Source organism: Plasmodium vivax, chromosome 12 (assembly GCF_000002415.2).
Source record: "Plasmodium vivax chromosome 12, whole genome shotgun sequence".
Classification (NCBI taxonomy): domain Eukaryota; phylum Apicomplexa; class Aconoidasida; order Haemosporida; family Plasmodiidae; genus Plasmodium; species Plasmodium vivax.
The window spans coordinates 1-16,638 of NC_009917.1; the positions used below are offsets into that span (position 1 = coordinate 1).

General features: G+C 28.4%; 4 protein-coding genes across 4 annotated transcripts; 1 reads left to right on the forward strand and 3 right to left on the reverse strand.

Moving 5' to 3' along the window:
* Positions 1-376: 376 nt before the first annotated feature.
* On the reverse strand, positions 377-3,087 carry PVX_083590 (variable surface protein Vir12, putative; the record flags this gene model as incomplete). The annotated part of the gene is made up of 5 exons (XM_001614266.1): positions 2,833-3,087; positions 2,652-2,728; positions 1,960-2,053; positions 666-1,817; positions 377-541 (listed from the first exon to the last, which is right to left on the reverse strand). The coding sequence occupies exons 3-5, from the start codon at positions 1,999-2,001 to the stop codon at positions 377-379; spliced, it is 1,359 nt and encodes a 452-aa protein (XP_001614316.1). The 5' UTR covers positions 2,002-2,053; positions 2,652-2,728; positions 2,833-3,087.
* A 1,527-nt stretch (positions 3,088-4,614) lies between these two features.
* PVX_083585 (variale surface protein Vir18-related) lies at positions 4,615-6,367 on the forward strand (the record flags this gene model as incomplete). Its single annotated transcript, XM_001614265.1, has 2 exons — positions 4,615-6,105; positions 6,199-6,367. The coding sequence occupies 2 exons, from the start codon at positions 4,615-4,617 to the stop codon at positions 6,352-6,354; spliced, it is 1,647 nt and encodes a 548-aa protein (XP_001614315.1). The 3' UTR covers positions 6,355-6,367.
* Positions 6,368-8,781: 2,414 nt separating this feature from the next.
* Positions 8,782-10,790, reverse strand: PVX_083580 (variable surface protein Vir24-related; the record flags this gene model as incomplete). Its single annotated transcript, XM_001614264.1, has 3 exons — positions 8,782-9,693; positions 9,828-10,592; positions 10,740-10,790. The coding sequence occupies 3 exons, from the start codon at positions 10,788-10,790 to the stop codon at positions 8,782-8,784; spliced, it is 1,728 nt and encodes a 575-aa protein (XP_001614314.1).
* Positions 10,791-12,943: 2,153 nt separating this feature from the next.
* PVX_083575 (variable surface protein Vir24-related) lies at positions 12,944-14,755 on the reverse strand (the record flags this gene model as incomplete). The annotated part of the gene is made up of 3 exons (XM_001614263.1): positions 12,944-13,119; positions 13,261-14,605; positions 14,744-14,755. 3 exons carry the CDS (start codon positions 14,753-14,755, stop codon positions 12,944-12,946), a joined length of 1,533 nt encoding a protein of 510 aa, XP_001614313.1.
* Between the last annotated feature and the right edge of the window lie 1,883 nt (positions 14,756-16,638).

Consider the following 16,638-nt stretch of genomic DNA (forward strand, 5'->3'; position numbering starts at 1 on the left):
CTGATTAATACACAATTTACTATATCTTGTATGATGCAATATACATAAATTGGTTGATTAAATATTATGTCTTATTTTTTATACATACACTTTCAAGTTTCCTAATTTATTTATATCAAAATTGATATTATTTTTTATTATACTATCCGTTCAATTCGATTATATTACATTTATTGATTTTCCTAATTATATTTAATACACATGGATGATTTTTAAATTATATAAAATATCGTATAATTTCTTTAAACTTCTTTGATTTGCTTTTTTTTTCATTATTTCTGATAATTATAATTACAAATGAAATTCACTATCATTTCCTATTAAAATGACTATTATAATTTTTTTCACCTTATATAACTAATTAGTAATCGTTATTTCATTCAGGCTGATAATTCAAATAGTATCGATCGTCTTCAGAATCTAATGACATATCTTCTGAACCATACTCTTCTAACTCTTTTTCATACTCTTCATAATAATTATGTTCAAATATCTTTTTCTTTCGTTTTCTTTTGGGAAACCTCGATTTTAATCCAGAAGACTAACACATAAAAAATTGCAGAGTGAGTGAAAACATTTTTACTTTATAATTATACATGCAAAGAAAATTAAAATATATATCTAAACATAACATTCATGCTTCACAAAATCGAATGCGCATTTACCATGTTGTAATAGAAAAGGAAGAATATCGTTCCAAGTATCGCGGCAGCCATAATGATGTTACGATAAAAGTTTGAGTCTAACTTGTTAGATACACTTTCCAAAGCACCAGCGGGACTAGCAGTGGGTTCAGGTAGTGCGTTCCCTCCAGGCCCTGAACTATAAGATGATGTTGCATGGACAACTTGTTCAGGTTTTTCTCCTGCTTTAGGAATTAAAGTTACTGCAGGTGGCGTGGTGACTAATTGTCCAGATAATCCCCCTCCAGCTGCTCCGACTACAGGACGTGCTGAAGCTCCTAAACTTGTTGAACTTGTTAAACCTGGTGAATCTCGTGTACCTGCTACACCTTGTGAAACCTCCTGTCTTCCTTTATCCCCTGCTGCACTAGCAGCCTTGGGGTTTTCTGGAGGAGAACTAACCTTACCACTTCGTGAGGACCCAGTTGATGAACCAAGCCAACCAAAAAATAATGATCCACCACTTGTACTTCCACCTCTAGCAGAATCTGTACCTTTACAATCTTTTAAAATAGATATGAGACTATTCGGATCGTGTTTGGAATCACAATCAGCGTAATTGGGGCGAGACGAAAAAAAAAAAACCCTGCAATCATCCTTCTTATACTTTTTATTTAGTGAATCAATATAATTAAGATATTTAACATATTGATCACATTTACCTTTACCTTTAGCGTTAATAATCGGTTTAATTTCTTCATATTTTTTTAAATATATATATGCATTTTTTCTGTTTTTTCGTTCATCCAAACTAACATAATTTCTAGAAGGTAAAGTATTACACCTGTATCGAGGAATTTTCCAATTGACCTTATTCCCTATATCAGCAAGCTTATTAAAAAATGGTATAGTATCGTCCTTCTTTGAGGGTGCTGGTTTATATATTTTTCCTACTTCATCAAATAACCAATGAGGTAAATAATTGCAGTAATCATCATATTCTGTTTTATTCTTCCCTATATCAGCTATTTTTTCTAAAGAACTTACTAGCTTAATGCAAATTTCTTTCACGCCTTTATAAGTTTTATCAAGACTATCCAATTCATCACAATCTTTCAAAAATTTTCCGTTACTCTTCACTACATAAAAATTATCATACAATTTATTATAACCTAATTCCTTTGCAACTTTTTCCTAAAAATAATCATAAAGTAAATTGTTACATAGCTGCTATTTTTATGTTTCTAATAATAATAGAATTTCCATTTTTATTTCAAGACAAATGAGATGTATATATAGTAAAACATAAATAATTAATTGAATATATAAAAAATACCAATTCCTCCGCAGACACTTCTGCTACCGCAGGCTTCGCCATGTTTCATTAAGATATTGTATTGGAAAAATTCCAAAAGTTTTCAAACTTGGCACTGTTGATATATAAAAAGTCAAAATGTATTGTATTCTATCAATTTAAGTAATCATTTACGTTTAAATTTAGAACATAAAAAGTCATTTATTTGCAGGCAATATAATAATATTTTATCATTATTTTCTTTTCCGCTATTTACATAAAACATTCTTCTGTTTTATATGTTAAAATAATAGATTGAAGATGTAAATTTTGTAACTTTTACATATATAATAATACAGGAAAGTATAGCAATTTTGAAAAAAGCAATTACTATAAGTATTACGTAATTATGCAAAAGATATATAAAAAAATTATTTTAATTAATATATTGAAACATTAATTTAATAATTTATGTGATTTTTAAATTATTCCTTATATATAATTATAAGTGCCATTAATAAAAATGCTTTTATGCGGATAAAAAATTATTATTATGATATTGGAAATTATCGAGCATTTCAATTGATTGCACTTCATTGCACTTTGTAGTTACAACAAAAAATAGGCCAATCCTATTATCCAGCTTAAATGATAAAATACAGCATAAATGTTGCGTGACGAATAAATATTATTACATAAGATTAAAAATATATTTAGTCAAAAAATATCTTTACCTATAATTACATCATTTCAGTACTTCCTAAAAGTATGCAATTACCAAGTGTCATACTCCTTTTATTTTTAGCTTCATCTTAATATAAAGACAAATTAAAAAATATATGTATTTTAATTTTTTGGAGTCTTTTAATATTAATCCCTTTTTTTGCATTAGTAACATTAAAAATAAATACATACCATTCCAATTTTTAGGACATGGATTGTTATCAAAAAGGGGTAAACATCATCGCTTCAAAAGAGGAAATTAAATTCTACATTTCTAACAGAATGTAGTTGCAAATTTCATAGCACATTAACATAATATATACATTACAAACTCATTTTGAATCGCATTTATATACTAATAAAAACATAATCATTTTTAACAACTATGTTATTATTTAATGCGACTGGAATGTATCTTATATTCCATGTATTCCTTTTCCGTATTTCGTTAAATTGCAAAAGGAATTTTTATTTAAATAAAATATAAAAGAAGGAATCCTTAACTTTTTCAATAAGCTGCTACAATGTGGCACAAAAGTTTTTTTTTTTTTTTTTAAACACAACATAATAGCATCACCGCGTTTTCAATACATTTTGACCTTGGATGCACAAATAAATATACACTGTGCGTAGGGCAAAATTAAATCCTGCAATAAATAATGAATTTATTAAATAGAATATATTTTTTTTCATTGTGCAAATGTGTACGTAAATGATTTGAAGTTTTATATTATTTTAATTGTTCAATTGAATTCATATAGCGAAATAGGACTTATACTTCATTCATATAAATAAAAAAAACTTCCATTATGCTGGAACATTATACTATTCAAATATCCATAAAATAAATAGTTATTTATAATTTTACACAAATATTATTTGAACAAACGTGATACTTTCTTGTGACGCTACATTAATGTACATCTCCTGGTAATAACTATTGTAACAATTGAAACATGACTGTGAATTTATTATAACTGTTGTTAATAAAAAACGTTGATATATAAATTATAAAATATATGCATTCTTAAAATATAAAGCAGACATTACACATTATATACGACTCCACACAGTTCCTTTTTATAAATAAATGAGTATTTTTGTTTGTGTATTCCATAGAAATTACATTGTCACAACATTTTTTGGAAAAGTTTAACACAATTGGTAATCTTTTTTCTCTAATATGAAAGACATTAGTAAATGTATTAAACTGCTATTTGCAGTACAAAGCGTGCAAAACATGTATGTACATCTTCCTATAAGACAATCAATATTCTTATTTTCAATTAAAACGCTTCGTTAAACACGTTACGTGTAACATTAAAATTTTATGTAATTTGTAAAAAGACAATAACATCATAAATTCATTAGATACATATCTACAAAAATTTTAATGTTGAAAAAACTTTAAATCTAAAGTATAAAAGCGAAAACTACGTTTTAGCATTAGGGACCGAAGAAAAATACCTTAAGTATATCTGTAATAATAGCCGTTACAAACGCACTCTGTTTACTGCTCTAAATATGTGAAGTATATCTTAAAGATTTAAGTTAGTGAGATATGAATATAATCCATTTAGTAAGAACGATATAAAGTATAAACATTTCAAGTCTTATTATCATTTTGCCAAGTTTTTAACACGTTGGAGTACAACAAAAAAACAATTATAAGCATTGTAAAAAAATATGTCATCATTTAACCTTACTCTGCTAAATAATTATTCATGTGCAAATTGTATTATTTAGAATAATTCACATGTTAATTTTGAAAACATACAATGGATATTCTTAATCTTACATTTATTCATAACATTTATTATTATAATTATTTATCCACACCGAATAGTAATAATCTAAAGGTGTAATACGAAAATTTTAATTTCTACCTTGCTAATGTTTCTATACATATACATAAATTATTTTCTAAAATTATTTATATAAACGAATAATAAAGAAAGATTCCATAATAAAAAAATGTCGACGAGATGGTCTCCAATAAATAGGAATATCATTAGTAGGTTCCAACAATTAACTGGTGGTGGATGCACAAATAAGTTTGTTAGTTTTAAAAGTGAAATTGACAGAAAAATTGCTAAACTTGATGAAAAGAAACCTAGTGATTTCTGCCCAAAATGTTTTGACTTAAGAACAAAAATAATTGACAAAGATACAGAATTTAAGGCATGTTCCACTGGACAATCAAACCAACTCACATTAATTGGAATTTATGATATAAAGGATTTTATAGACAAATGTCCTACAGTACCTGAATGTATCCAAAAACTTTCACAACGTAATAAGAAGCCCGTTGTAAAAAAACAGGGATCAGAAAGAAAATGTGTAAAAAATAGTGATTGTGAACCAAAAGTATCATCAACAGCATCACAGACAGCTAGACAACCACCGAGATCAGCTTCAAAATCCCCTAGTACGAGAATCACACAAGAGCAAAAACCACAAAATCTAAGTGGACAACATGATAATATAGAAATATCAAATGAAGGAGGCCCAGCTCTACAGACTAAACAGAACGTAAGGGATCCCAGTAAATCTAGTGAACTTGAAGGTGAAATATCTAAAAATTCAGCTAATGATCAATCGAATACACATGTACAAGCAGAAACTAAGACACGAGTTTCATCTCCAGCTGCACCCGAAGCTAGAGAAACAAATACACCTCTAACAGATGATTCATCACAAAAGAGCTCTGATCAACACCCTGAATCAGGTAATATTTCTCAAGTAAGTGATTTACATAAAAAAACTGTTCAACATAATGTACCCGATGGTCAGGGTTCAGGTGATAGTACTCCCCGTGAGCAAACTCCTGTCGGGGAGTCCATTGGAAACCAAGCTCATAATGATAAATCTGTCACTACAGGAATTTCTGATGGCTCTCCTCTTGTTCAAATACCTCCTGTTAATGGAGAAAAAGTTGATGAAAAATCTAATTTGGGCACTGTTAGTAGGGAGGGTACTGAAAATACAGCTGTTGAGGGTGTAGGTACTCCTAGTGAGGATATTCATAGTTCAGCTTCTAGTGCTATAACTACTAGCACTATGGCACGTAATGGTGATCCTTTAATTGATACACCTCCTGATGGAAAAGATGCTAAACATGCAATTGCCAAAAGTAAAGGTGATGATAATGAAGTTTCTGGTAGTAAAGCTTCTGATGGTGAAGGATCTAACCGTGGTGATACCCATACTGAAGGTAACAAAAATAGAGCTGGTGTTGGTGGAGATACTGATAACAAAAATCTTTGCATTGGAGTTACTGATAATCAATCAAGTAATAATGGCAATCGTTGTAGTAATGGACAAGGTAGTGAATTAATGGATAATAATACTAATGCACTAGGCATATTTAGTAATATATTTCGTGTAATGCAAGCCAATAAAGAAAATGTCATAAATACTTCAATACCCGTAGGAATTGTTCTGTTATTGGGCCTTCTTTTTAAAGTAAATTAAAATTTATTGCCTTAAAGAAATTATACATATTTTTTTAAATATATATAATGATTAAATTGTAAATTTACCAATTTTTTTTTATAGTACACTCCTTTGTGGAGTTTTCTTACTAAGAGGAAAAGGAAGAAACAATCGCATATGAACGAAAAGCTACAGAGGGTACTACAGCAACCTTCAAGTGGAAGTGAAACAAGAAGTATCCCATTTTCATATAGTGCTTTCGAGTATTCATCAGAGTGACCATTATTCATATAAAAAAAATTGATCATTTATGTATTTCATTAAATAGTAGCTAATACACTTTTTAGTAGTAATTTATTTTTAGTCATTTTATTTCTAAATAGTCATAATTTTACAAAATTCACATGGAAAATAGGATTACACTATTGTAATCAGCATGTAACAAAAACAGTAGAGCATTATTTTTTTTATACGTTTTTAAATTATCTCTATTATTTGAAATATCGTTCAGAATTTATACACTGAAACAATTTTTTCTGGTGCGTATATATACAGTTAATTCAATTGGATATATATAATATTTTGTTTTATTTAACACATTTTTTTTAACACAAAATTAAAACAGGATAAACTTTTTTTTTAGTTCTTATTTGAATACTATTTTTTTGCTTCCTTAACTTGAAGTTAAAAATTTTCAATACTATATATTTTTGTCTGACATTAAGCAATTATTTTAAAAAATTAAAAAATAATTTGAATCCTTCTCAATATTATGATTTTAAGAAGTCTAATAAATAATGAATTATATTAATATGAAATAATTATTTCCTAATGTGACATGTTTATAATGAACTGAGAGTTAAACTAATGTGGAGCTAATGAGAAATGAACATGTAATTTTTCTATAATATATAGTATAATAATTTTCTCGTAAAAGAGTTATTTTTTTTATAATGCTAATTTTCATTTTCTATAATAGTACACAAACTTAATTTCTTTCACTCGTTCTTTCATAAGCAAAAAGGAAAAATTAAAAATAAAATAAAAGGGTGTAATAATAAAAATATGTAAAGACCTATCACACAAAAAAGTAACTACTCATTGCTATATAAGGCATATATTTATACCATTTTTTAAAATGCATTAAAATAAAGCAACCGAATCATTCGAAATTAAGATAAAATTAGGAATTATTTCAGGATTGCGATAATTTATATATAGTAATCTTATAATAATAAGTTACATTTGATGATAATTATAATAACATAAAATGACAAAATAAAAATAAGGTAAATCATTATTAATGAAAAATATTAAAAAAATATATATACTTAGATTCAATTAAAATATAATGAAAGACATGATTGTTTGAAAAGTTTAAAAGGTGTTACTCTTAAACAACAAAAAATTTTTTATTATATGTTTTGTCTAATGTTTAGTGTGTAATATTTTCAAATTTATAAATAACTTATATAAAAGTGCTAATAATTATCATGGCTGACATATCATTCTTATAACATAAAGAATGATGACGAATAGCACAATAAATATGTATTATTACTGATTAAATGTCTTTTTATGAATTTCCTATAAATATGAGTTGTACAAGTAAACTTAGAATAAACATACCGTATATTTTTTAGAAAAATAACTTAGTTCATATGAAATATAAAAAAATAATCTAAAATTATACTTAATAAATGCTTGAATTATATATGCATGAAATTGTTTAATATTAATAATGTAATATTCATTTTTTCTTGGTGTCTCCAAAAGAATAAGTAAAATACATATTTTTCTATGTAGCTCGAACTGAAGAAATTTCCGCATATCATGATTTTATTAAACTATATTGCAAAATTATTCTATATTTGTCTCTTATTTATATATGTATATATTTCCCGTGAATTGCTCATAATTACGTACACATATATATAATTGTTTTATTGTCTAATAAATTTTTTAAAAATATTTTTGAATTTATTTGTTTTTCACTGTGCACTAAAAAATAATATTATAATAAAAAATTTTAATGTTTAATATAGAAATTCTTATATTATCTCATATAGCGAAATTTTAAGCAATTACATGAATTCAAATATACATGGTAAAGTGGAAAAGTATGTCACCAGAGAGAACAATTTTCCACAAAATAAATTATTCACAAATAACTTATATGCATCATTTAAGTAAAAACACATTAAATTCTTTATTTTTTAAAATTACCAAAAAATTACAAAAAAATTACAAAAAAAAAATAAAATAATACAAAAATACAAATAACAATTTTACACTAAACACATCTATTTTTTAGTTGTATCCTTTTTCTTAATTATTCATTTATTTTGTCTCTTTTCAGGTTCCATGCAATAAACGAATCTTTGCATATTACGTAATGTCTTTCTTATAAATTATTTCACATATTAAGCGTTAACCTCGGGAATTTCCTCCAGCATATGCTATGCGCACTCTTTTGTTCTGCGAACTCCTAGGTGCTGGTCGTGGATTACGATGTGGTAGGTTTTCCCTATATTGTTCATTAAATTCCTCTATTAGCTGATTTTTCTTTATTGATTTTCCGTGCATCCTGGATCCCAAAGGAGTAAACTGCAACACACGCAAAACATATAAGTGACATATAATTATTTAAAAATTAAATTTTTTAAAAAAAAAACTAATTATAAGATATAAAGAACAAAATTCAGATTACAAAACTGAAGCATCCATTACTTTATAAAAAACGAAAAAGGTGAGAAATATCCCAATAAGTGAATAACCACCTAATGCAGAAAGATTGAACGGATCATTTAATAATTCATCAAAAATATTTGTTTGTTCGACAATCTTAGGTAATTCTGATACTTCCTGTTTTGTCCCTGTTACCGACTTTTCCGGTATTTTTTCAGCTAATAATTTAATCTTCTTATCAATTACGGCATTTTCATATGCATTATTTATATCTTCTCTGTTTTCTTCAGGAATACAGTTAAATTCCGATAATAGATCAAAAAGGTTATACTTTTTATCACATTTGAAAAAATTATCACATTTGTCCCAGTAATGCTCAGAATTGTGAAAATAAATACAGCAATCTGTTATATACTTCTTATAAATTTTAATAATGTTATTTACATATACACAATAATGTGTGCATTTTTGTGTTTCTGTATTTTTACATTTAGAAATACCATCATAGTTTTTGAAATAATCGTGCAAAATTTTTTTTTCTTTCAACATGTAAATATCATTTTTTTCAAGCGGATTATTAAAACATTCATACAGCTTTAACTCATAAATAAATTTATACAATGCATCAATAAGTTTGTCAACAACAAATATATTTTCATTATTTTCTAAATTGTTACCAAATCTTTTCCATATTTGATCATATATCCAGTAGTAGAGATGACCACATTTTTCGTAATGTTTCTTTGGAGCTTCATTTTTTATATTTTTTAAATTTCTACCTAACTTTTTACAAAGGTTAGTAATTCCAGGATATTCGAATTCCAACTTAAATATACTACCACAGCTGCTACAGTATTCATCCTGATCGTCCTTATTGAATTCTTTATATACTTTATATGCTTCTAACTCTTCTAAATCTGTTTTCTGCAACTTTAAAAAAGTTTAGGTAAAGGTTTACATAAACATAAACATATTTTCAGAAAAGAACATTTTACAACTTTTTATATGGTATAAAATATTCGTCTACATTAAAAAAAAAGTGTTAATAAAAAAAAGTGATATACATTTTCAAGTTTTCCAGACAAAATTTCATTTGTATTATACCTCATAAAGTACTGAGATGAGTTATCATATTTCTGTAGAAATATTTCAGGTTCGTACGATAAAGACAGATGTATATTTTCACTTTCCTTTGTAGGCACTAAATCTATGTTATCCCCAGGACATTTACTTTTTAAGAAACGTAGCTTCTCCTTAATTTCTTCATCAAAAATTTTTAGTTCTTTCTTGTAATGTTCATATTTTTTACACTTTTTTTCATTTGTCATAACATAGTCTAATTTTAAAATGTCTTTTATATATTTACAAATTTCTCTTTTCTCACGATTACCATTCAAAATATTTTCTAAACTACTAAAATATTTTGAGAAATCAAATACCTTTTTCTTATTTCCTAATTCTTCTCCACTAAGTTTATTATACGGTTCGTGAATGCAGCTATTTTTACCATCTTTTTTACTATCATAATGACTTTTCCATTCCTTGTAAAACAATTCAATATCATTTGGGTGAGCTTTAGAGTTACTTAGTCTACCATATATCCAGTAATTCAAATATTCACAAGGTATATCAGAAGTCGTTCCTTCATATTTCTCAAATGTATCCCATTTGTCCAATATTTTTTTCAGAATTTTACAAACATTGCAAATATTGTTTATATCTTTGTCATTACAATCTTTTAAAGAATCACATTTATAACTATTATGATCATCATCACTCCTTGGGGTTAATGACTTATAAAACTTATATAATTTCGTATTACTCCATTCCTCGAGATTCTAGAAAAACAATAATGATAAATATACAAGTAAATAGGTTTATTACAACAAAAAAGGAATTATATTTTTTTTCTATAAAGGAATAATATTGAAATAATAAACTTAAATAAATTTTTTATTAAAAAATATAAGACATACATCCTTCAATATTTTTAAAAGAGGGGGATCTAGTGTATTATCATCACCCATGTTGATTAAATGAAAATCTAATAACTTGGAAATATAGGTGTCTATGTACTTAAAATAGCACACAGTATATTTACGTAATGTGTATACTTAGCCAACTTTTTAAAAAGTAAATAAAAACATATTAGTGTCAACTGATCTATAACTCCAATTTAGGAATAAATCATAAAACAACTTCACATATATTACCGCGTGCACATTTTTCTTTATAAAGGTGAAACTAGCAATAGTAAAATAACATAACACATTGAACAATAAATTAGATAGAAAAACTATTAGCTGTTCTAATTTCCATTCATAAGAATGTTAGATAATTATATCAATTTAATTGCTTAACAGGACATAATTTAAAAACGAACTGCAAGACGTATAAAATGTGGTTAACACATTTTATATAGGTAGCTGTAACCCTGGCTGACATTGCAAAAATATGAATCATACATAAGGACAATTTTTTATAAAAAAAATAAGTAAAAAACCAATTAATGCTGATTTACACATATGTTCACTTAAAAATAGTGTCATTAACACTATTCTATAAAATTCCTTCAATAATATGTATAAATTTATGCATTTATTTTAACACTTTCCCCAGGTATAAAAAAATTTAAATATATGAAAGATCAATTTTACTCTCATTAAAAATGAGGTAATAAACACTTTCTTATTAAACGAAGAATTTTCACAATGATGATACAGTGTTAACTATAAGAGCGAGTTTCATCAAAACTCGCTTGCATCTTATATTTCTAAAACGTTTTCCTTCCATCCATAGATCATTTTATGGTCGAAGAAGAGTATAACTTCATTCCGGTGAATATTATAATTGTTTAACCTTATATAGATTTTTATAATTAAAAAGTTTCACGTTCATATGAACCGTAAAAGGAGTGAAATATTTGAACTAAAAAAATGTGTTAAGAGTTCACGGGAAGAATCCTAAAAAGGAGATTTAATTTGTTTTCAATATTCTGCGGATAAATGAAAACACATTCGAAATTTGCTTGAGAGTGCGTCGATATAATGCATTAGATGAGTGATATTTTGATAAACTGTACTTATGACATTTGTTTTACTTCGATTTTATAAAATAATTTTATGAATAATTATAAGTGGCTCCTTTTTAATAACGTTCTTTCAGATGCCTCATTTATTTCTGCCCTGCATCGCGTAGAAACGAAACTAAAGAACCCATCTTTTAGGAAAAAAATAATCAAATAATACAAAGAATAATTCTTATATTTTTTATTTTTCACATATCACTGAAATTGTGAATCCTGTGCTATTTTCACGTCTTCTGTTATGTAATCAGCCGAATTTCCATCCTACTGGCATCGTTCGCACGTAACTAAACATGTTTCTGAACGAATTTTAATAGCTATTAAAATGTACCAGTGACATCGATCATTTCTTTCCATTTTAGCTACATAAATGGGGAAGAAGATATATAAATGTTTTTCTTTTTTTTCCAGAACACTTATAGGAAAATATTTTCTAAAAGGTCTACACATGAATGAACAAATTTTATATTTACCAAATGATGTAAAAAACGATCTTCCTTTTTTTCCAGCTCATTTTATGCTTATTTTATCTGTAATATTATAACTTCACTCTTTCCTTATAAATAATGATTATTCTGCAAAATTATATTTCTCGAAACGGTCCGCGTTGTAACTTCCCGTTAAGATAATAATTAACAAAATGTGTTGAAATTGGAGCTATTATTTTACGCTACTACGCATTGTTGCTAAATTGGGTGTCTTTCTACACTGTAATATTTTCCCTGTATGTCACTTTTGGCTTCAATATGATAGGCGGAAATAATTGGTCAACGTATTTACGTAATTTATCATGTGCGCGAAAACTAACCAGTTATTGAACGTCCCAAATTAGCACCCTTCTTGTACAAAATAATAAGTGCAGTACACTATGTTACATTTTTCATTTTATCCATTTTAAAAAAATAGAAACAAAAAAAAAAGAGTACTAAACAAAAACAAATAAAACTACAATCTTCATAAAAAAAAAGGGAAAAACTATTTTAAAATTACAAAAAAAAAAAAAGATGGCTGAAAAGAGACAAAGCGTGAAAGCGAAAAAGATGACACGTGTAACTCCCCTTTTTTTTCTGTACCGTTACAGTTATAACCTAATTATCAATCATTTCTTTTCTGTATAGCTCCCCTAAATGTTTCATGTCCTATGATAAAGGTACACTTAGCAACCTCATACAGTCTGGTAGGATAGATAAACACGACCGTCCCTCGGGTCCATGTATTCATAACCTCGATCATATTCATACATTTCTTCCATGCCCTCATAATTCCTATCCCTCATTTTTCTCTTTCTCGTATAACCCTTACGTATGGACGACCCTATGGCACAAAGCTAACAAATGAGAAAAGGAATATAAAGCACATGCAATTTGCTCATTTTGTAATTCTAATCCGCAAAAATAGTGCATTATACAGACAGCGCAAAATATTTTTATTGTAAACGTGAATATTTACTTTGTAAAGGAATAAAAGAACAATTAACCCTCCAATAAATAACCCACTTAGTAGGACAATACGAAGATAATCGTCCTTCCACATACTCTTCAAAAATTCTGAGATACCAGGATTGTAAGAATCTTCCAGAAGTTTTAACCCTGTTTCTTCGTCTATACCCAAAACCTCGAACAACTCTTTCATCGTCTTAGTTTCACGTACCTCCTTCGGTATTGTCCTTAATCTTCGAATAGGATTTTCTTCATTCCCGGAGGGGGAAGGAAGCTCCCCCGAATAAGAATAGGCCCCGCACACAACCGCTGGAATTTCACCAAATAGGGTTGACGCATCAGCTACTTTGAGTTCCCCGGGATTATCGCGATTATCTGGATTTTCCCGTGCGCCATCCTTTTTAGGATCAACTGTTACTTCTTTAATTACCTTATTTGATACCATATCAACTACACACGCTGATTCTGCCACTCTCACCCTTCCATCAGAAGTCACAGCTGAAGAAGGCCCTTCCGTAGCTTCTTTACTTTTCCGAAATTCACATTTATAGCCTAGCGGACGACCCTTGCCATCCGTAGTATTTGTGCATTTGCCGTGCTTTATTATTATGCTGTTTTCTAACGAAAATTTTTCAGAATCTATGTCGTCCTCATATTCTTCATAAGCAATCACCTCGGAATCCTCATTTGGCTTATTCAGGTTACACCTTAACGTTTTTAAGACTTCGTTTGGCTTGCACCTGATATCGCAGTTAAAATATTTGTGGCAATCCGGATGGACCCATATACAGCAGTCGAATTCTTCTTCTATGTATAAGGAGTAAATATGATTGAGGTAATATGAATAAATTTGGCATTTATCATTATAAGTTCTAATTTTTTTTCTAATTGCACTACAATTTCTAAAGTAGTCGTGCAGTTCTTTCTCTGCATTCCATATGTCCAAATCGCCGTAAAAATAGCAGGAGCAGTGGTAATTTTTTGGCGATTCTTTATTAACCCTTTCGCCAATTTGATACAGTTTAGCAAAAACAGGTATGGTGTAAATGTTTTCTACTTTATTTTTAATTCGCTTTTTTATGTAGTCATATACCCAATAGTTCAAATGCAGGCAACGAAACTTGCCAATCGAGCCATCCATTTCGTTTATGTATTTTAAATTCCTCACAAACTTAGGGCAAAAATCGTTAATCCAATCGTAACCGTGATTAATACTTTTCAGCTCACTACAATACTTATCATAATCATACCCATTTTCTACGTCCTTATCGAATGCTGCATAAAATTTATGTGAAGGTAAATCTACTAAAATGTTGTCCTAAAAAAGGGAAAAAGTTATAAATAGAATAAATTTACAAATTTGTTCTACACAGAGGTTTTTCTATTGTGTCTAAGTACCACCATAACGTTTAAATGTAGACGCGAAATGCTCTCTTAGGGCAAAAGGAATGCTTACCCAATTTCCCATTTTGGTGAGCCATCTATCGTGGTTTACGTAAAAACAAGCGAATTAAAATGCTTCGCATAAAGATGTCTATATGTAAAAATAGTGCAGGGAAACAACATATCGATCAACCGTGTTTGCATTTATCCTATCACGTAAATTTATACTAGTTAGTAGAAGCCACTCCCCCGTTTTAGTTTTGGATCAAATCGTTGTGATTATTTTTTCTGCCATGCCAAACATAATTTTTAAATGTACTAAAATTTTGAAACACAGCAACACCAGGAAAAAGTGTGTACTGCGCGAAACGATATTACTCTACGTATTTTTATCTTTCAAATAATGCCACATGTCACATGGCACTATAATTACAATTACACATTATAGAGCAGACTATTTTCAGCATGCACACATAAGGCACGACACGCTGTGCATTTATATTAAGGAATCTGATTTTACGTTTTAAAACATTCCTCTTAGATAGCCACAATTTAAAAAAAATAAGTGATCACTTATGCATAATTAGACTTAACGAAAATCTAAATTTATAATATACATTTGTGCTGTCCCTATTTTTGCTAGCGATAAAATGATGCATATTTTCCTCGCAGATTTGACATAAATTCGCCTCCCGGATTATTACAATTCATAGACATAGCATAACATAACAGAGAAATGTGATAAGTTCGAAAAAATCGTACCACATAGGAAGTATTTTTCTATTTATCATATTAATAAGCGTCTATCAAATTTGCACTGCGTAGGTCTCCTATAGCATTGACGCAAAATGAAAAGTCCGCTGAATTCGCCTCAGCTGAATTGCACCGTAAAAAATTATTTTTTCTTTAGAAAATAAAGCAATTACGGTAAAGACTTAATGTTTCTACTTTAATATCGTTGAAGATTCATTTATGCATGACGCGATGAGTCAACCGCTTTGAAGAAAAAAATATTTTAAAGTGCGTGAAATTTACTTAAAAAACACGTGTTTTTTTTGCTTCTATTGTGCTAACATTATAATTACACAATTGACTTGAAACACTGCTTCGACTTACATAATAATGAACACTGATTGACATAAAAATGTGGGCATAATTTATCCCATTTTGGGAAACATATATGAAAATTTTTAATTATATAAAAAAAATCTGGAGTTAACCCTTTACTATGTAATAAAAAATTTTTCCATGTAATAACGCCTTATTTGAATAAAACAATGGCATGCAGATGGAGAATAATTCCCATCCTTTTTAGTGTCCTTTTAGTTAAATAATTCCACAATTTATGTGTTACATGAACAGCGTAACTGCATTGTCGCATTTTAAGCTTTAAGACATTCTTTAAAGTACCATTTTATTATTTACATGGTTTTATAGTAAGCCCGCTGACATGTTACCATGCCATTTATATGTGCTATTTCTACAGGGTATAACATGGTCAGGTCATATTTTAAGTCTCTCCCCTTTTCCCAAGCTATATTTTATCACTTTGTACGTGTAAAAATTACCCTTTCGCGGCTCCAACCTTTCGAGCCATACTTTACCCATTTTATGATGATAGACAGTGTGTAGCACTGGCTTATGTGCCATGTAAATCGTTTCTCAAAAGGCACACCTTTTTTAATCACTTTTCTAACTCCTTGTATATTCTCTAATTGACGCACGTCCAATTAACGTTAGCATTGCGACTCCCCATTTGGACTTCCTCCTTTTCTTCGAAAGAAATTTTCAAATAATAACCCCAACAACTCATTTGTAAAAGGGTCTACAATCATTAGCGAATTTTTTTTCTAAATGTATATGCTTCATTTGGCAGTTTAAATTCTCACATTATAAAAAAAATATATATCTCACGTCACTCTATATCGTTTAGATAGCTCATACGCAAAAATACATACAACATTACGG